The following is a 22339-nucleotide window of genomic DNA, read 5'->3' as shown; positions in this document are numbered from 1 at the left end:
AAAAATTTATTCATTTCCTACTGTCACAGAGGGAATGTATAATTCCTGTCTTGGTAGCAACATGGTTGTAGTAAGGTAGAACTATTAGATATTGATCATCTCTCAACAGATAAAAAAATTTAATTTGAAATGCACAGAGGTTATTGCTGAGAAAAACATTCTGCAGATGTGCCACTAGTTTCCTTATGCAAGCATATGTAGTAATGATTATCACTGAAGTATATTTGACGGAGCTAGGCTTGATTTGAAGATTGTCAGAGACAGACAAGATGTCAAATATGACAAGATAATATTTCTGCAGTTTATAATCGCAGAGAAGAAATTTCGTGACATAAGAAGAGCCAACAAAAGTGTTTTAAATAATAAACAAATTTTGGGAACAAGTGCTGTGTAGGACCACACTGGCAGTTACTGGAACTTAATAAAGAAATAACAAAGTTATTTAATCCTTTGTTGTAAGAAAAGATGGACCATTAAAACATCAGTTTACTTAACTTTTGATAGTTGAAGTAGTCTTAATAATTTATGAAAAGAGTGTAATTCTGTAAGGGAGAACAACTGTAAACATGTCATGTTATTATTGGAAGATAAATAGTTATTCTACATCAGTCATTATTGTATTTAAATTGTAGTAAGTGTTAAAAGAATATTTTGATCACCACATGATAATTAGGGCATTTCCTTGCAAAACACATTACCATTCAGATAAAATAATTAATACCATTTATTGTGTAGTTCATGATAGTTACTAAGCTCTGCGGTTCTCTTATTCAGCAATTTACATACAGATGAAAAAAAAGTAGTCCAGTCTTCACAGCAGTGAGTAGATGGTAAGTGAACGCAAAAAATTGACACTCAAATGTAAGACAGCAGTGCGGTGACCAGGGGCAGGGGGGTGGGGGAAGTATTCAGGTTTTAAATGTAGCATTGAGTTTACTTGCTACAACCAAAATTAATTACAGAAATGCTGTGTGGAAACAGGCAGATGAAAGGCATATGTAAATTACTTATTAAATGTAAGAACTGTAAAAAATATTCATGTCAAATTCATATTCAAATATTATATAGAAGATAATAGTTTGTTATTGTCACGTTATGTTCTTGTTTGCCTTTTCAGGAAAAATTCAAGGAAGGCCAAAGATCTGTGGTGGCAGGGGTTGCCTCCATCTGTACGTGGTCGTGTATGGCAGCTTGCAATTGGAAACGATCTAAATATCACACCAGAACTGTATGATATATGTGTTTCAAGGTATGAAATATTAATTCTTTTATTTTGATAATCTAGGAAAAGTATTATGGAAGATGAGTGTCTGTACATTTCATGTCTTTGACAACAAATATTGAAATGATCTGCATGATTCTGTGTGGAATTTAAGTATGCAATCCTCCAATGGCATCTTGTGGTTTTCATTTTAATCAAGTGACATTGCTTTACTTTCAACAGAAATACTGCATCTGAATGTGGATAATAAAATAGAATGTTATGCTGTGCTATAGTTTTTGCATTTACAAGAGTAAAGCAAATTGTTGGTGGTAATAATTGTATGTACAATGTTTACCAGCATATGACACAGTGAAAGTGATGTTCTAGCATATATACTTGCAACTAAAAAATTGAACAGAAGCTTGAGGCTGTCCTGAACGAGTAATGAGCACGTTTTCAGGTAACATCAATGAACTGCAAGATATTTTGGCTGTAGGTCAGTGCATAAGATTGCATAAGATACATTTTCCTTTTGTTGATTTCAAGATCCACTGTGTAGAATATTTCTCTAATGATGACGGTGACTGCTGCTGTGGAGAAATGTACAGGGTGTTCCAAAATGAATACACAGGTTTTAAGGCTTTGTAGCATTCATTACATTCAACTTACAATTATAAATAATACATCAAATGAAAGAGCAACTCAAAACAGTTTTGTCTGTATACCTATGTGCAAAGGGAAGAGTATGGAAGGACAAAGTGTGTCCGAAGAACTTGCTGACTGAGTGAGAGTCTTTCACGCTTACCCCAAGAAATCACTTCAGAAGGTTAGTTGTGAATTAATACTTCCAGTGACATCTGTGTGGAGACATTTAAGGAAACACAATTATGCCCTTATCGTTTGCGGTTGTTAAGAGCTCTAAAGCCTACAGACTAAGATTTACGTGCCAACTTTGTAAACGAAATGTTGCTACATGACGTTGAAGATTTTCTGCATCATGTCATCTTCAGTAATGAATCGACATTTAACCTAAGTGGAAATGTGAACACACACAATGTGCACATCGGCGGGTCAGAAGATCCCCACAAGAATGTGTAATTGCAATGAGACACCCCTAAATTGAATGTTTTTCGTGCCATATCCAGGTGGAAAGTTTATGGGCTTTTCTTTTTCAGTGAGGCAATTGTAACTGGTGTTTCTTATCTTTATATGCTAGAACTATAGCTCTTTCCTCAGTTGGAAGACGCTTCAACAGAACTTTACTTGGCAGCAAGATGGTGCACAGCGTCACTGACATAACTCAGTACACGATTGGTTAAATGACATTGTGCTCGATTGCTTGAGTGGCCAGATAACAGAGCTTGTTTTGGATGACCTTCATTTTCACACACAATCTTACGCCATCCGATTTTTGTGTGTGTGTGTGTGTGTGTGTGTGTGTGTGTGTGTGTGTGTGTGTGTGTGTGTGTGTGTGTGTGTGTGTGTGTGTGTGTGTGTTTTACCAGCTGATCAATGCAACCTTAGAAACAGCATTGATGTAACAATTTCTCCAGCCACACTGATCAAGATTTGGGAAGAGCTCTCCTATCAACTCCATGGGCAAGAAATGGTGCTCGCATTGAACATTCATGAGAAAAGCTGTCAGAGATGCTCTTTCATTTGACGTATTGTTTATAATTTTAAGTTGAATGTAGTAAATGCTACAAAGCTTTAAAACCTGTATATTCATTTTAAAACGCCCCAAATTTCCAGATTAAAGTAATACTGTTCTACAGAGTGAGTGCCAAAAGTGTGAACTTAAAGGTGGTGCAAGAATATATGTATGGCATTGGCAGTTTGAAGCAAGCTCTTTCTGGTTAATGCTGCTTAGAAGCCAAGGTGCCAGCCTTAATGACTTCACATGACAGATGAGTCATTATGAATAGTGTCATGTATTCTCATTTCACTATCACTGTGTTTGGCATTTAATCCAGGACATACATGTAACATCGGATGATCAGAAAATTTATACCACCAGCTTATTTTTCCTTGCTGCGTAGGTTACCACCTGAGTCGAGCACCACACCACAAGTGTATATTAGTTACTTTGTTATGGAGATGTATTGCAGAAAAGATAGTAAACATATTAAATTTCTGAAGATTATTCACAATTTTCTGCCTAAAGGTAAAAGCCTTAAAAGTACTTGCCAGTCACATCAAGATTTATATGCTCAGAACATGTTTGTTGGCCTCTGCAAGTTTTGATTGTTTAATAAGCTTGGATGGAGAATTGGGGTAAAATTATGACCGGCTGAAAAACTCTTGAATTTACAGCCAGGTAGCAGTGCCTAGATACTGCAGTGTTTTGATGAGTGCTGTACTCATCTTCATCTGTACTTTGTTCCAGGGTAGTCTACATTCACACAATTATTCTCTGTATTATGATTTAAATTATATTGTGGAACCATGGACATTGCCATTGGTAGGGAGGCTTGCATGCCTCAGTGATACAAATAGCGAAGCTGAGAGGATATAAAATGTAGAGTGGCAAAAGCAAGGAGGCATTTATAAAAAGAAAAGTTTTTTTAAACATGGAATTTAAATTTGTGTTGTCCTTTCTGGAGGTATTCGTATTGAGTGTAGTCTTGTACAGAAATTTAACTGGCGTCGCCTGCCACCTGCAATGCAGGCACTGTAATCTATTATTTATATAGAAGTTATGGACGGGCGTAAGAATTACTTAAACGTCATTCGTAATTAAACTTACACCCCATGAACCATGGACCTTGGACCTTGCCATTGATGACAAGGCTTGCGTGCCTCAACGATACAGGTAGCTGTATTGTAGGTGCAACCACAACGGAGGCAGCAGCCTTTTCGGTAGTTGCAAGGGCAACTGTCTGGATGATTAATTGAACTGTCCTTGTAACATCGACCAAAACAAAATTGCTGTGTTAGTACTGCAAACAGCTGAAAGCAAGGGGAAATTACTGCCACAATTTTTACGGAGAGCGTGAAGCCTTACTGTATGGTTAAATAATGGTGGTATCTTCTTTAGTAAAATATTCCAGAAGTAAAATAGTCCCCATTTGGATTAAGGAGTAACTGTTGTTCTACAGATTGGAACTTGGAATGTCAGAGCCATTAATCAGGCAGATAGGTTAGAAAATAAAAAAGGGTTAAAATTAGGTACTGTGGGAATTAGTGAAGTTCGCTGCCAGGTGGAACAGGACTTGTAGTCATGTGTATAAAGGGTTATAAATACAAAATCAAATAGACGCAATACAAGAGTAGGTTTAATAATGAGTAAAAAAAAATAAGAAATAAGAACATGGATAAGCTACTACGAACAGCATAGTGAATGCATTATTGTGGCTAAGATAGAAGACACAAAGCTTACACCCTCCACAGAAGTACAAGTTTATATGCTAACTAGTTCCACAAATGAGGAGGAGATTGAGGAAATGTATGATATAAAAGAAATTATTCAGATCGTTAAGAGACACAAAAGTTTAATAGTCATGGGGGACGGCAGTTCAATATTAGGGAAAAGGAAGAGAACGAATAGTAGTGGATGAAAGGAATGAAAGAGGAAGTTGCCCAGTAGAATTTTGTACAGAGCATAATTTAAATACAGCTAACACTTGGTTTAAGAATCGTGAGAGGCGGTTGTGTATGTGGAAGATAACCAGAGGCACTAGAAGGTTTCAGATTAATATTATATAATGGTTAGACAGATTTAGGAACCAAATTTTAAATTGTAAGAAATTTCCAGGGGCAGATGTGGACACTGACCACAATTTATTGGTTATAAACTGCAAATTAAAAGTGAAGAAACTGCAAAAAGGCAGGAATTTAAGGAGATGGGACCTGAATAAAGTGCAAGAACCAGAGGTTGTAGAGGGTTTCAGAGGGAGCATTAGGGAACCATTGACAAGAACAGGGGAAGGAATATAGAAGAAGAAGAATGGGTAGCTTTGAGAGAGGAAATGGTGATGGCAGCAGAGGATGAAGTAGGTAAAAAGAAAAGGGCTAGTAAAAATCTTTGGGTAACACAAGAGATAATGAATTTAATCAATGAAAGGAGAAAAGATAAAAATACCATAAATGAAGCAGGCAAAAGGGAATACAAATGTCTAAAAAATGGGATTGGCAGGAAGCGCAAAATGGTTAAGCAGGAATGGTTAGAGGGCAAATATAAGGGTGTAGGGGTAAAATATACTGCCTACAGGAAAACTAAGAGATCCGCAGAGAAAAGAGAACCACCTGCATGAATATCAAGAGCGAAGATGGAAAACCAGTACTAAGCAAAGAAAGAAAAGCAGAAAGGTGGAAGGGGTTTATAGGGTGCCTATAGAAGGGAGATGTACATCAGGGTAATATTATGGAAATGGAAAAAGGGGGAGATATAGCCATTTGACAAAGCACTGAAAATCTTGAGTTGAAACAAAGCCTCGGGAATGGGCAATATTCGATTAGAGCTACTGATAGCCTTGGGAGAGCCAGCCATGACCAAACTCTTTCATCTGGTGAACAAGATGAATTAGACAGGAAAATACCCTCAGACTTTTAAGAAGAATATAATAATTCCAATACCAAAGAAAGCAGGTGCTGACTGGTGTAAAAATTACTGAACTATCAGTTTAATAAGTCATGGCTGCAAAACACTAACACAAATCCTTTACGGAAGAATGGAATAACTGGTAGAAGCCGACCTCAGGGAAGATCAGTTTGGTTTCTGTAGAAATGTTGGAATGCACGAGGCAATACTTACCCACAACTTATCTCAGAAGGTAGGTTAAGGAAAGGCAAACTTACATTTGTAGACTTTGAGAAAGCATTTGACAATGTTGACTGCTGTACTCTGTTCCAGTTTCTAAAGATGACAGGAACAAAATACATGGAGCAAAAGGCTGTTTACAATTTGTGCAGAAACCAGATGGCAATTAAGTGTCGAGGGGACACGAAAGGACACCAGTGGTTGAGAAGGAAGAGAGTCGGGGTTGTAGCCTATCCCTGATGTTGTTCAATCTGTATATTGGGCAATCAGTAAGATAGCACCTTAGCTCAGAAACTGAAAACATGTTGGTGTATTTGGGCCACCACCATTGGGCAATGGTGACCTCATAATGATCTAGTTTTCTCATCCAGTCAGCTTTTCTGCATGCCCTATTGTAGCTGGAAAGTCTCAATCTTTCTTTTTGGAATAAATGGTGGATGAGTTTTGCAGCATTGGCACTCTGCATATGCCTTTTTTTATGACAACATGGTGAATTACATTAAAACTGTTGTTTCTAATAAAAGTTTTGAAATTTGGCTTTCTCATTTCTTCTGTATAAAACAGTGAATATTGTGGCAGCATATTACTAATAAAGGACTTCATGCTTCATTCTGTGTAACAGTTGCTGCATCTCATGATTTGTAGCAAAGTGTTGGATTTTGTCAGGGTCTCATGCTAGGATTAGCCAACCATTTCCTTCATTAACATTAAACATAGCCTCGTGGCGTAAGATTAAATTCTGTCTTGTCATCACTATTAGTTCTGGTTCAAAATATTTAATTTATGAATTAAAACAATTTGATGACCAGTTGATGTTGACAATGATTGAGCTTCGTGTTGATCAAGATTATTAAGGAAGTGTTAAAATCAGTTCACACTAGACAGAACATGAATGGGACAGGACAGTGACAGTCTACAAAAAGTTTCTGCCTTGTAGTTTAGATGACTTTCACACCTGCTGTCTTTTGATTGGAGTAACAAAAAATGATTCAAATTGCTCTAAGCACTATGAACTTAACAGCTGAGGTCATCAATCCCCTAAACTTAGAACTACTTAATCCTAACTAACCTAAGGACGTCACACACATCCATGCCCAAGGCAGGATTCAAACCTACAACCATAGCAGCCACGTGGTTCTGGACTGAAGCGCCTAGAACCACTCGGCCACCTCAGCCGGTTTGGAATAACATTTGAGCATTGTAAGAGAGAATATTCTGAAATTGACATTGGTTGTTACATGTCCTTTCACTCAATCTGGACTTGTTGTTACTTGATTTGATCGAAGCTCGTTTTTGAATCTGTTTTGCTACCATTTGGTGGTTATTTACTGCTAGTGTGTTTGCTTTTTCCATTAAGTTTTGTTCTTATATGCTTCATTATTATTACTTCTCATATAATTCTTGCTGTATACAGTTAATAGTGCTGTTTTTCTGATAACTCTTTTTTTTTTTCACTTGATGACTTTCTGTGGTACTAGCGAAAGTCATTGTTACAATTGGCCTTCTGGTTTGCTTCACTTCAGGATTGCGAGCCCGAATTTTTAACTGGAGCCTCATGAGACTATATCTGTTAGACATTATTTATTCCATAACCCATTGACTGTCGTTTGTAAAATATTCCATGCTCTATTAATGGATTGCATTGTGATGTATAAAAAGTCTGACACATGGCAGTATACCTAACACACAAAGGGTAGAAAAATTAATTACAAAATGTGTGGTACTGTTAAATAATCCAACTGAAAATGTATTTATTTTCACCTTAATCCACTTGTACCATTTTCAAATAAATGTTTAGGGCTTAAGTCTTTGATCCCTGCAGAACTATAATATTGAAATTGCCTTGAAAACTTGTGTGCTCAATCTGATATCAAAGCTGAAAATTCTTCCCTCTGATATTACCCATTTAGTCCATTTTGTAATCACAACACATTTCATCTCCCATTGTCATCATTTATTAAAACATCAACTTTGTTTTAAGGAAACTGGATTGCATTTAAATTTCACTGAGCAATACTGAAGACCATTCAAAAAATGTTAGACATCACACTTTTCTTTGTTTCAGGGCTCAGGAGAGACTCCGTGTAGTTTCTGAGGAATTGCAGCAAGAAAATCAGCAGCAAGATGTAATAGATGGAACAGATAGTCCAGACAAGGAATCTAGTGTTGAGCTTATTCAACTGGACATATCACGCACATTTCCAAACTTGTGTATTTTCCAGAAAGTAAGTTTCATTTCATTTTCTCTCTCTCTCTCTCTCTCTCTCTCTCTCTCTCTCTCTCTCTCTCTCACACACACACACACACACACACACACACACACACACACACACACACACACACACACATTTGTAAAGGCAAAGAGTTTGGGCAGAGATGTCTGTCGAGGTGGAAGTACAGAGGATTATTAACCACACTGAAGATACTGTTTCATAATGCGCACTCTCCAGATTTCTTAAGGTAACCTTTTAGTTAGACAGGATGAAACCAGTTACCAGCAGGATCTATGATAGCATAATATTTGAGCTTCTCTAGGCACATAGCAAATGATGTGACAGGAATAAGATTAAATATGAAGTGGGTAAACATTAAAAATAAGGCCCCACAAGTTTTGGTGCTTGGCATGCTCCCATTTTGACTCTTCTGGGGCATTGGAAGAATCTTAAAAACTCAGATGTTTGCTGAGGACACTAGTATACTGGTAAAGGGACCCAAACACGTCTATCTCTGATGGAGTCATTAGAATAGTGGGGCAGGCTTAGAAATGGCTCACAGTATGCAGTTCCAAACAAATATGACTTGTGATACCAAAACTGGAGATCAGTGGGCATAAATGGGTTGAGACTCCATGTGCATAGTTTTTGGATAATAAACTGAGTTGGCACATGTACAGGGAGTAAGGTAGTTGAACATCTTTTGCCTTGTCAAGTTCATTCATTTCATTCCTCAAAACTATTCTTGCTTTGTTCTTAGCATTTTGATATTTTTGGGCATAGTATATGATTGTTGTATTTTTGATGACACAATGAAGTATTTTTAAATCCTGGTTGTAGTACATTTGTCTTGAGTCTGCATTCAATAAAGCTTTATGTTCCTGGCCCAAGATACTTAATTTCAGATGTTAGCTACCCTCCTCTTGGCTTCCAATGGAATTATTCACTGGAATAAAAGGCATCACCCATAGATCTATTAAACATTTTTTAGAAAGTAATTAAATTTCTCATCTGATGTGTGTCTTTTGTGAACGTCTTCACAATCTTTGTCCTGTAAATTCTCACTCGGTAATGTAACTGACTCAACTTTTGCAATTGTGGGAAATTTTCTTTTCCCTTCTTAACTAAACTTGACTGATAGGTTGCTTTGTTGCTCCAAGTGCAGATCTAGGGGAGGAGGGGGAAAGGGGGCCATGAACTGCCTCTTCCCCCTGCACCAGGACATTTCACTTCAAGTATTTATTCTAAGATTCCAAGACTTACCAAGCGGGAAAGTGCCGGCAGACAGGCACATGAACAAAACACACAAACACACACACAGAATTACGAGCTTTCGCAACTGGCAGTTGCTTCGTCAGGAAAGAGGGAAGGAGAGGGAAAAATGAAAGGATGTGGGTTTTAAGGGAGAGGGTAAGGAGTCATTCCAATCCCGGGAGCGGAAAGACTTCCCTTAGGGGAAAAAAAGGACAGGTGTACACTCGCACACACACACACACACACATCCATCCGCACATACACAGACACAAGCAGACATATTGGCCTTTAAATATGTCTGCTTGTGTCTGTGTATGTGCGGATGGATATGTGTGTGTGTGTGCGAGTGTACACCTGTCCTTTTTTTCCCCTAAGGGAAGTCTTTCCGCTCCCGGGATTGGAATGACCCCTTACCCTCTCCCTTAAAACCCACATCCTTTCATTTTTCCCTCTCCTTCCCTCTTTCCTGACGAAGCAACTGCCAGTTGCGAAAGCTCGTAATTCTGTGTGTGTGTTTGTGTGTTTTGTTCATGTGCCTGTCTGCCGGCGCTTTCCCGCTTGGTAAGTCTTGGAATCTTTGTTTTTAATATATTTTTCCCATGTGGAAGTTCCTTTCTGTTTTATTTACAAGTATTTATTCTTTTACACATACTAATTCTCATATTTCTCAGCTATCTTTTAGAGAACAAAATAGCATCAAAACTGTCAAGAAAATGCAAGAAATTGTAGAAACTTAGGAGCTATAGTAAACACAGCGCTTTCCATTTGTGTGCTTGAGGATTTGCCCATACAGATGGGATTGTGACCTGGCCGGCTCCAGAAAACTTTCCGATCAGGAAAAAGTGCTTGCTACTGGTTGTAAGTTCACAAATACAGTCAGCAAACTGCAGGAAATTGATTTAGGCACAACAGAAGGATCCTCCACCCAGAAAGAGACTTTCATGAACATAGTCAGAAATGACAGAGATAAACAGCAGCACTCCCATGTACATTCATAGCCATAGACTTCAGACTTTTGTTAATTTCATAATACTAAGCAAAATGCTGATAACAGTAAATACAGATTTCTGTTTTTTATGGCGAAAATTGACATTACCAATGTTGTGAATATTTGTTGCTTTTGGAGTTCTTAAATCAGAAGAGTGGAACATGGGTTTCTCAACTTTTTGGACAAATGCTTTTCACATGTACTTCACTGAATGAACCACAATTTCTTTGAATTTGTGCTAAAGCGATGTACTAAGCATTGATTTAAATGGATTATTATTACTATATTAAGAAATTGTATTTATTTCATTCTTATTGTTATTATAATCATAGTATTTGCCATGTTAATAGTGGGGTGACAGCAAATTGGGGTCATGCATGTGTAGCTCTGTGAACGTGACAATCCTAATTGTGGAAGACAGGAGTATCTACAATGCACTCATCGTAAAGACTGATAAAAGGGGCCCTCACTTGAATCAGAAGATTTATTTCAACATTCTTATTGGTCATGTTCGCAATAACTTGAATTGGTGAGCCGAAATCATGGTATGAAAAACATCCCACAGACACGGCAGAACTACCTCCGTCCTAAACTACACCCTCCATCCATTGTGCCTTAAATGCCTCATTAGTCTGTTGGTGTTTTTGATGCCCTCCATCTTTTGAAAAGAGGAAAAATCGCGATTTCTTGGACCATACAAAATGCCACCAGTCAGCTGCTGTCCAGTATGTGTCACCTGGCACATTGGAAATGTGCAGCTTTATGTTTCATTGTGAACAATGGCCATTTCTATGTCTACATGATTCTTCTGCAATTCACATTTAAGCGCTTGAGAGAGAATTTATAGAACCCCTTTCATACTGTTTGTGGACTGTTTCACTCCCATGGGAAAAATCTTTCTCTGTGTCTCTGACTTTTTTAATTTTATTATGATGGTCATTTCTCCCTGTAAGTTGGAATCAACAAAATATTTTTCCATTTAGAGGAGGAACGTTGGTGGTTAAAATTTCATGAAAAGATGTTGTCACAATGAAAAAACCCTTACTTAAATGGTTGCCCTCCTAGCTTGTTTATCATATCTGTGACACATTTCCCTATTTCATGATAATACAAAAAGAGCTCCCTTTCTGGTAACTTCTTTGGTATTCACTGCAAACAGCCTTGTTGTGGTGGTAACTTTGGTACTTGTCAGACCAAAGTTAAGTGCCGTCTGACTTGGCTAGCACTTGGATGGATCACCGTCTGGGTCTGCTGAGATAGTGGCCTCAGCCCTTTTGAGGCCAAGTGAGGAGTGACTTGACTGAACAGTAGGGGACACCAGTCACGAAAACTGATAACAGCCAGGAAAGCTGTGTGCTGACCACGTGCTCCTCCGTATCTGTATCCTGTGATGCCTCAGGGCTGAGAATGACATGGAGGCCGATCAGTACTGTTAGGCCCTTTCAGGCGAGCAGTTCTCCAGAATAGGATGGACAGGTGTAATGTAGGAAGTCTCTTTAGTGTCTTCTAAGTATTCTGCCACCTTCCCAACAACATTTTACATGTGATGGTTCCAATTTAAGTTGTTTGTAAATGCAATCCCTAGGTATTTACCTCAATCAACAATCTGAGTGATAGACTTCGTTTTTTCCTCCAGTAATCATGTTGAAGAACATAAACACTTCTTTGTGGAACCCCAGATCTCTCTTCTGTTACACTTGGTGACTTCCTGTCAGTTATTGTGAACTGTAACCTTTCAGACAGAAAATCATGAATCCACTCGCAAAACTGAGGTGGTACTCCATAGATATGCAAAATGATAAGCTGATTGATAATGAGGAACAGTGTCAAAAGCCTTCTGAAGTCTAGAAATGTGGAATAAACTTCAGGTCACCCATTGAAGCACTAATTACCTTGTCTGAATAAAAAGCCAATTCTTTCACAAGAATATTTCCTGCTTCTGTGCCTATTGTGCATCTATAGTTGATATTCTTTGAGGTATTTCGTAATATTCTAACACAGTATATTTCCAAAACCCTACTGCAAATCAGTGTCTGTGATATGGGTCTATAATTCATTGTATTACTTCTTTTTCCTTTCTTGTGTAGTGTTGTGACTAGTGAAACTTTCCATTCTTTAGATATGTATCTTTCATTGAGCAAGTGGTAGTACATGATAGCTAAAATTGAGCGTACACAGAGAGGAATTTGACTATCTGGACCAGATGATTTACCTTTATTAAGTGACCTAAGTTGCTTTGCTACTCTCAGTGTATCGACATCCAAGTTACTTGAGTTGGCAGTTGTTCTTCATTTGAATTCTGTAATATTTACTGCATCTTCTCTGGTGAAGGAATTTAAGAAAACTGACTTCAGTAACTCTTCTTCAGTGGCACTGTCAGTGATAACATTACCAATGCTAATATGCAGTGAAGGTGGTGTGTGTCTTACTGCTGGTCTAATACACATGCCATCAGAATTTTTCAGTTTTCAGTCAGATTCTGAGACCTAGTTTTGTTTTGAATCTGTTACAACTGTCTCCCATTTATGTCTATGTAAAATTTTTGAGCCTCTGTAAAGTATAGCCAATCTCAGAGAGGTTGCATTATTCTGAATCAGGCAAATTTATTTTTATTTTTTATTTTTTATTTTTTATTTTTTATTTTTTATTTATTTATTTATTTATTTATTTATTTTTTTTTTTTTGTGTCCTGACCTGTATTGTATGCTATATGGGATCTTTTCTCTCTGAATAGTTTATAAGCATGGAACTCAATTACCACCAATACTATTTCTTTGAATCCAATCCGCATATTGTCTGCACTTAGATTGTTAATTTGGAAGGAGTGGAGGTGCTCTCTGAGGAAGGTGTCAAATTATCTATCTTTTTAACCAGATATATTTTAGGTTAATTTTCATGGATTTGGATGTTTTGGTACTCAGTTGATACAGTGACCTTACAGTCACTAATACCTGTTAGTGAATACCTGTATTCATCATGATGCTCTCTATTTACTCAGGGATGTTTGTTGCTATTAAGTGTAGTATGTTATCACAGCTATTTACACTACGTGTGGGCTCCTTGCTCCTTTGCAAGGCACTAAAACACCAGATGTCCATTGTATGCATTTACTACAGCAAAGTTTGCTTGGAATCAGAACAGTGGAAACTCCCAGATATTAGGAAAAAGGTAGATTGCTGCTCACTGTAGAGATGATCTGTTGAGTTGTAGACACGCACAACAGAAAACTATTTCACATTAAAGCTTTTGGCCAAAGACTCCTTCACAAAGAAAAATCACACACACACACACACACACACACACACACACACACACACACAAGCACAAGCACAACATACGTGCACATGTCTGCTACCATCCGCAGCTCCATCAGGGACGCATCTGTCACATGAACAGCAGTCAAATGGGAGTGGGAAAGGGAGGGATAGTAGGGTACGTGTGGGAGGGAAGGGGGGAGGGTCGAAAGAACATTGCCTGGTAGGGCATGTAGGGACTAGATGGTGGCCTGATGAGACTGCCTGGCACAGCATCGGGAGGTGAGGTGTGAGGGAATCCTAACAACGCATTCTCCTCTCCCAAAATTATCCCGAACTCAACCTTCAGTAATCCACTGTCCCACACCCTCCACCCAGTAGTTTCTGTCCCCCTCTGTCCTATCACCACCTCCCTTTTTGTGTCCATACCCTCACTGTGTGCACCCTCTGCCAATGCATCCGCAGATCTTTTCCTTTCCCTGCTCTTCTACTTCTCCACTCTCAATATTTCCCTCCACACCCCACTTTCTGACAGTGTGCCTGGCACTCTCTTCAGGCCACTGTCTAGTCCCTGCCTTGCCAGATAATACTCTTCTCTCTACCCACCCATACACTACTATCCCTCCCCTTTACCCACCCCACTCCAGAGTGCTATTCATGTGGCAGTCGCATTCTGTTCAGAGCTGCCATTGGTAGCCATCGTGTGCATGGTTTTCTCAAGAAGCCTTTGGCTAGAAGCTATAATGTGAAACAGTCTTTTCACTTTGCCTGTGTGCAAGTCAGTCTGTCTGTCAGCCTGTCTGCCTCGGACCTTTGGAGGTAACGGAGTCCCGCCTCTGACAGACAAACCAGGGACTCCTATGATACGACTTGGCAAACAAATTGTAATGAGATGTGGAGCTATTAATATTAATGGGGGCTACTCAGGGAAGAAGGTAGAGCTGGCAGAGGCTGCAAGGAAGATGGGGCTGGACGTTTTAGCTGTTAGTGACATTCGGATAAGGGGAGAGAAAGAAGAGGAAGTGGGAGAAGACAAGGTCTACCTGTCGGGAGTCAAAGCAGGAATAGCACAATGGGGTGTAGGGCTTTACATCAGGAAAGAAATGGACCTCAGTGTAGTTGCAATAAGGTATGTAAACAAACGACTGATGTGGATAGATTTGACAGTGTCTAGCAAGAAAATTAGGATTGTGTCAGTATATTCGCATTGTGAAGGGACAGATTAAGATAAGATGGATAGTTTTTATGAGGCACTCAGTGATGTAGTTGTTAGAGTAAAGGACAAGGACAGTGTTCTGCTCATGGGTGATTTTAACGCCAGGATTGGAACTCGAACAGAAGGATATGAAAAGGTTAGGGGTAAATTTGGAGAGGATATGGAGGCCAACAGGAATGGGAAACAACTCTTGGATTTCTGTGCCGGTATGGGCTTGGTAATCATAAACTCTTTTTTAAACATAAGAACATTCACCGGTATACTTGGGAAGGCAGGGGAACCAGATCTGTCATTGACTATATAACAACAGATCAGGAATTGAGGAAGGCTGTCAGGGACACACGTGTATTCAGGGGATTCTTTGATGACACTGATCATTATTTAATCTGCAGTGAAATTGGGATTGTGAGACCAAAAGTGCAGGAGGTCAGGTCCATATGTAGGAGGATAAGAGTGGAGAAACTTCAGGATAAGGAAATCAGGCACAAGTACATGACAGCGATCTCAGAAAGGTACCAGTTAGTTGAATGTAGTCAATTACAGTAATTGGAAAAGGAATGGACAAGGTACAGGGACACAGTACTAGAAGTGGCTAAAGAATGTCTTGGAACAGTAGTGTGTAAAAGTAGGATGAAGCAAACAGCATTGTGGAATGACACAGTCAAGGAAGCCTGTAAAAGGAAAAAGAAGGCGTATCAAAAATGGCTACATACTAGAACTCAGGTAGACAGAGAAAGTTATGTTGAAGAAAGAAACAAAGCCAAACAGATAATTGGAGCATCTAAGAAGAAATCTTGGGAAGACTTTGGAAACAGATTGGAGACTACGGGTCAAGCTGCTGGAAAACCATTCTGTAGTGTAATTAGCAGTCTTCGAAAGGGAGGTAAGAAGGAAATGACAAGTATTTTGGACAGGTCAGGAAAATTTCTGGTGAATCCTGTGGATGCCTTGGGCAGATGGAGGGAATATTTTGAAGAGTAGCTCAATGTAGGTGAAAATACGATCAGCAATGTTTCAGATTTCGAGGTAGAATGGGATAGGAATGAGGATGGAAATAAAATCACATTTGAGGAAGTGGAGAAAATGGTCAATAGATTGCAGTGCAATAAAGCAGCTGGGGTGGATGAAATTAAGTCAGAACTCATAAAATACAGTGGAATGGCAGGTCTTAAATGGCTACACAGGATAATTGAAATGGCCTGGGAGTCGGGACAAGTTCCATCAGACTGGACAAAAGCAGTAATCACACCAATCTTCAAACATGGAAACAGAAAAGATTGTAACAACTACAAAGGTATTTCTTTAATCAGTGTTGTGGGTAAAATCTTCTCAGGTATTGTTGAAAGAAAAGTGCGAGTATTAGTTGAGGACCAATTGGATGAAAATCAGTGTGGGTTTAGGCCTCTTAGAGGTTGTCAGGACCAGATCTTTAGCTTACGGCAAATAATGGAGAAGTGTTAAGAGTGTAACAGGGAATTGTATCTATGCTTTATAGATATAGAAAAAGGCATATGACCGGGTTCCTAGGAGGAAGTTATTGTCTGTTCTATGAGATTATGGAATAGGAGGCAAACTTTTGCAAGCAATTACGGGTCTTTACATGGAGAGTCAGGCAGCAGTTAGTTGACGGTAAATTGAGTTCATGGTTCAGAGTAGTTTCAGGGGTAAGACAAGGCTGCAACCTGTCTCCACTATTGTTCATATTATTTATGGATCATATGTTGAAAACAATAGACTGGCTGGGTGAGATTAAGATATGTGAACACAAAATAATCAGTCTTGCATATGCGGATGACTTAGTTGTGATGGCAGATTCGATTGAAAGTTTGCAAAGTAATATTTCAGAGATAGATCAGAAATGTAAGGACTATGGTATGAAACTTAGCATCTCCAAAACGAAAGTAATGTCAGTGGGAAATAAATATAAACGGATTCAGTGCCAAATAGGAGGAACAAAGTTAGAACAGGTGGACGGTTTCAAGTACTTAGGATGCATATTCTCACAGGATGGCAACATAGTGAAAAAACTGGAAGCGAGATGTAGCAAAGCTAATGCAGTGAGCGCTCAGCTACAATCTACTCTCTTCTGCAAGAAGGAAGTCAGTACCAAGACTAAGTTATCTGTGCACCGTTCAATCTTTCAACCAACTTTGTTGTATGGGAGCGAAAGCTGGGTGGATTCAGGTTACCTTATCAACAAGGTTGAGGTTACGGATATGAAAGTAGCTAGGATGATTGCAGGCACTAGTAGATGGGAACAATGACAGGAGGGTGCCCACAATGAGGAAATCAAAGAAAAACTGGGAATGAACTCTATAGGTGTAGCAGTCAGGTGGGGTCATGTTACACGCATGGTAGAAGCAAGGTTACCCAAGAGACTCACGGGTTCAGCAGTAGAGGGTAGGAGGAGTCGGGGCAGACCAAGGAGAAGGTACCTGGATTCGGTTAAGAATGATTTTGAAGTAATAGGTTTAACATCAGAAGAAGCACCAATGTTAGCACTGAATAGTGGATCGTGGAGGAATTTTATAAGGGGGCTATGCTCCAGACTGAATGCTGAAAGGCATAATCAGTCTTAGATGATGATGATGATGATGATGATGATGATGATGATGATGATGTCTGCAAGTCGAAGGGCACCTTTATGGTGAGCAGCAGTCTATCCTTTACCTAATGTTGTTTACTTGGAAACTGTTTGAGATGGTGTTAGATTCATTGGCAGCAGCAATTTATGAGGTTTGAAACTGATCATCAGTGACAAGATGTGGCACTCGTCTCTGGTTCCTATTGTTCAGAATCTTTTTGTAACTGCTGTCGTTACACCACATTAGATAACTGCAAGTGGTACACTCTGCTGTGATACCCAGTAAATCAAGGAACTTTGTTTATGGCATGGTCATGGGCATGTCTACAGTAGCTCCTTTATGACATTCTGTCACTGGTACGTAGTGAGAAGTTCACTGGTACGACTTAAATGAGCAGTGAAAGGTCTGACGAGAGAGAGAGAGAGAGAGAGAGAGAGAGAGAGAGAGAGAGATACACAACTCCAAAGTGACAAAGTAACAAGTGTGCTATTTTAAGGGGGTACCTTTCTGTCTAGTGAGCTAACTTACCTTTGTTTTCTGTGGATCAATGTGTATTATCACTTAGTGACACTTCATTACTATAAGTGAAACAGGTGTTAATTATTCTAAAGCTGGAGAAACTAAACATCTAATTAGATTTACTTCTACTGCAGCTTTTTAATCACTGGAATATCATATTAGTTCCACTTCAGTAGCTCAAGGCTATTTCCAGCATAAGTGTTGCCAACATCACCAGGAGGGCTATTTTCAGTCATTACGTGGGTGTTATGTAAATGGTCCTTGAGCTTCATGGGAATCCTTTGAAGAAAGATGAACATCTTTCCAAGAACACTATTGATGAAGTTCAGAGATTCAACATTGGTGGTACTCAATAGAGTAACTCTACTTCCTCCAACATTCATGTGTGTGAACCATAAGGACAAAATAAGGGAGATTATGGTTCTTCCAGGGCAATAATTGACCATTTGCCAGTGGCACAGGAAAGGTGATGACTAGCAGTGGTTCAAAGTTCTCTATGCCATTGTCTGTACAACCACTTGCGAAGTGATAATTTATTACTTGTGTGACATCCAAAACAATGCTGGATTAAATAGGAACTTCCATACTTTTGCTCTCAGTATACTGCAGCTGTTTTCTTCCTGTCTTCACCAACACATTTGTAGCTCCTGTCAATCCTCTTCTCTCTCTCTCTCTCTCTCTCTCTCTCTCTCTCTCTCTCTCTCTCTTTTTCTCTTTTTTTTCCCCCTCCACCACTGCTAATTCCTCCATAATCTCTCCTGCTGACTTTTCCCTATTATTATTATTATTGTTGTTGTTGTTGTTGTTGTTGTTGTTAAAAACACTTTAACACAAAATTCGAAGTTATCTTGCATTTATTATGTTGACAGAATCTTAATCATGATTATACTTGGCCATCTTAACAACAAACCTTTGAAAAAATAATGCCTTGCTCATATCTATTTCATTGTCAATACTTAAGTATTTGACCACAAGAATGCATCCAGTCGTATATATGTAGTTTGGCTGTCATATTTTTTTCTAAGGTGGTTGCCACTAGATATTGCTTTATCCAAATACACAACAAAAAAACACAGGCTTTCAGCCGCTGTCTTGTATTGTTGTGTAGGCAGTGCTTCTGCAAATGGATGGCTAAAGCAATGCTATGTTTGACACTGAATTTAGCAGCTCAGAAAGTGAAGAAGAATGTGCTGGTACTTCATTGGAGATGGATAGTGATGACAGTTTGTCAGATGATGAAAAAGTGCTCACCTATGGTGTGTTATAAATACATCTGCTGTGCTTCACCCACCTCCTCAAAGATCTCCATTTACAGAAAACTACTGTGAAATACATTGTTAGACTTAATATCTATACAGAAACAAAAAATGACTTTTAAGTTTCAGGATACTTTAGGTAAAGTACAGTACTTGAGTATACTCAGGATTTTAGTATTGGTGATCTTCATAAGTTTTTAACTCATTATTTTGATACTTGATATAATAAAAAAATTGATTTTGGAACATGATTTGCAAAAAAAAAGTTACAGTATCAGTATGTTATAGTTATATAATTCTAATATAGTTTCATAACTCGTTTTTATGCACAATGTTCATTTAAAGAAAATCTTTAAGAATACCTAGTTAGATTTAAGAGAGGCCATCTTGGCAGGTAAAATAGACCGATGGATGGATGGATAAAGAAATAACGAACTCCTATATAGTTTGCATCCTAAGCAGTGGTAAGAAAAGCATCACTTTCTGGAATAAGTGTATTGCCAAATTATTGTAACATCTTTAAATACTAACTTCTGTGACCAAGATCTGTAATCATTTTTGTCACTTTGGGACTGCAACTCCTGCATGTTACTTCTGTTTCAGGGTGGTCCATATTATGATATTTTGCATAGTCTTCTTGGGGCCTATGTATGTTACCGTCCAGATGTGGGATATGTCCAGGGAATGTCTTTCATAGCAGCCGTCCTGATATTAAATATGGAACCAGCCGAAGCATTTATCTGCTTTGCAAATCTTCTCAATCAGCCATGTCACATGGCTTTCTTCAGGCTTAATCAAACTGTGGTAAGTTTCTTTTACCTATTCACTGATATAACTTAATGTTTATTCTCAGTGTTCTCCCAAAGCTGTTAATGAGTTTTGTTTCAGTGTTCGCATTTTGAAATGTTTTTGAAATATATGTAGTAAGAAGATAAAGATAAGAAAATACCATTTTTATTTATAAAAATAACAGAAAAAATAAATGGGGAAACAGTGTTGACTGAAAGATGAACAATGTCGACATCTGAGGGGGGGATTAAGAAAGTGTTTGGGGAAACTTGTTTACATTCATATAAAAATGCTGTGGCCAGATGATTTTTGGTGAGAACAGCATTTAAAAAAGTCATTAAGTTAATGTGAACCAGAATTTTCTCTAGTGCAGAAAAAAGTAGCGTTAATAGTGGGTATGAAAACGAGTAATTTATTCCTAAGAAACTTCTAACAACAACTCATGTTAAGTTTCTCATGGTAAATTGAGTGTCAAATAATCTTTCTGATGAGTCCCAAAATTTTTCCTGTGTTGAAATATTCTCTTTGTCTCATCCTCAGAGAGGTTGTGGTATTTCACAAGTATCATTTACAACTGTGGCCAGAATTCTGCCCTCTTAACAATGTGAGCACATGAAAGAAATTACGCAACACAAACATTTCTTTATTTCTTGCAGGAACAGTATTGCATGTTTGTCTATCAGCGATATCTTGTATAATGGCTTGTTAGCACACGCCAAAGACGTTTGCCAGTAAGTCATGTAATTATCCTATCGTAGAACACTTTTAATCAGCATATTAACATTATTGTGTACTTGTCAGTGATGTGCTTGACATCCAAAGAATGTGGTGGATTTAAGTACATCACCGTTTACAAGTATGTAGTGTAAAAAATTAATATGCTAATTAAAATGGTCATATAATTAGATAATCATTAGTGCCCCAACAGAGCTTTGCACAGATTGCACTAAATATCTGTTGCTGGACAACTTACCTGGTGCAGTTGTCATTGTATCAAAATTTGTCCAGTAGTGCCTGAGATTAACCTTCGCGTACAGACAGAAAGCAATTGGTGAGGAACTTCAATTTAGTAATAGTATAGATCTGAATGTTACTGGCAAATTATCTCAGCATGTGTTCAGAAACTAGAGATCTTATAATGTTGGTGATGGTGGGCCTGTGTTCAGTACCAATCCAGCAGTAAATAGAGAAGCGTACCACAGAACTTCTGAAGACCTAAACAAATCAATATTTACAATGCAAACATTGCTAGATAGCTGATATAAAAATGAAAATTGTATATTATGATTATTTTGATTCCATAATGTCATACGGGGGTTATTTTTGGGGTAAGCTTAAGTTGCCCATATCCGAAAAGGTGTAATAAGAATTGTTCATGTCATGAACTCAAGAACATCTTGCACAGACCTGTTTAGAGAACTATTTCTCTTTTGAAACCAGTATATCAATTTATGGAATCAGTACTGTAAATATGAATAATCCTCACAATGGTTTAAAGTCACTCACTTTGGTCCAGAAAGATGTCAGTTATTAAGGAACACACATTATCAATAACTTGCCAGCAGCCATAAAAAGTTTCACTGCTAATAAAGTTCAGTTTAAGAGAAGTATAAAGGATGTGTTGGAGGGCTCCGGCTCCTCCTCCTCCTCCTCCTCCTCCTCCTCCTCTGAGGAATTTCTTAGTAGAATCATCTGATGTGTATACAGGGTACGTTCCGAAAGTAATGCAATTGAATTTCCCGCGCCGCTCCTAGTAGTCGGAGTGGGAGCGGGCCACATGGAGTAGGTGGGGGGGACACTAAGCTTTGCCGCGAAACCGGTTTCAGTGCTCTCCGAGCTGTGGAAGCGGCAGGACGTCTGTTATTGTAAACCTCTGCGCGCTGACCGTGTCACGGAAAAAATGGAATCGACGATCGAGCAACGTTACGCGATTAAGTTTTGTGCTAAACTGAACAAATCTTTTGAGGAGACTAACAAAATGATTCGTGAGGCTTACGGGGACTCTGCTCTGTCCTACTCACAAGTTTCGAGGTGGTTAAAGGCCTTTAAGGAAGGCCGGGAAGAGGTTCACGACGAACAACGCTCTGGGCGGCCGTCAACCAGCAAAACCGACAACAATGTGGCTCGTGTGCGACAACTGTTGGACTCTGACTGTCGATTGAGTATCAGGATGGTTGCCAATGAACTGAACTTGTCGTCTACTGTTGTTTTTCGCTTTGTCACTGAAGATTTAGCGATGAGGAAAGTGTGCGCCAAGCTCGTGCCCAAGGTGTTGTCAGATGACGAAAAGACCAACCGAGCA

General features: G+C 38.7%; 1 protein-coding gene across 3 annotated transcripts in view; it reads left to right on the top strand.

Annotated features, from left to right (window-relative positions):
• Positions 1-22339, top strand: part of LOC126355797 (TBC1 domain family member 14-like) — a 313754-nt gene that overhangs the window by 260546 nt on the left and 30869 nt on the right. For all 3 annotated transcript variants that reach the window (XM_050006216.1, XM_050006218.1, XM_050006217.1), the window contains exons 5-7: positions 1118-1249; positions 8029-8188; positions 19852-20052. In XM_050006216.1, coding sequence (XP_049862173.1) covers positions 1118-1249; positions 8029-8188; positions 19852-20052 — 493 coding nt within the window. The remainder of the gene's footprint in view (positions 1-1117; positions 1250-8028; positions 8189-19851; positions 20053-22339) is intronic.

Source organism: Schistocerca gregaria, chromosome 3 (genome assembly GCF_023897955.1).
Source record: "Schistocerca gregaria isolate iqSchGreg1 chromosome 3, iqSchGreg1.2, whole genome shotgun sequence".
In the NCBI taxonomy this organism is placed as follows: Eukaryota; Metazoa; Arthropoda; class Insecta; order Orthoptera; family Acrididae; genus Schistocerca; species Schistocerca gregaria.
Note: the sequence above shows the minus strand (reverse complement) of the source record. Positions and strands in the feature narration are given on the sequence as shown.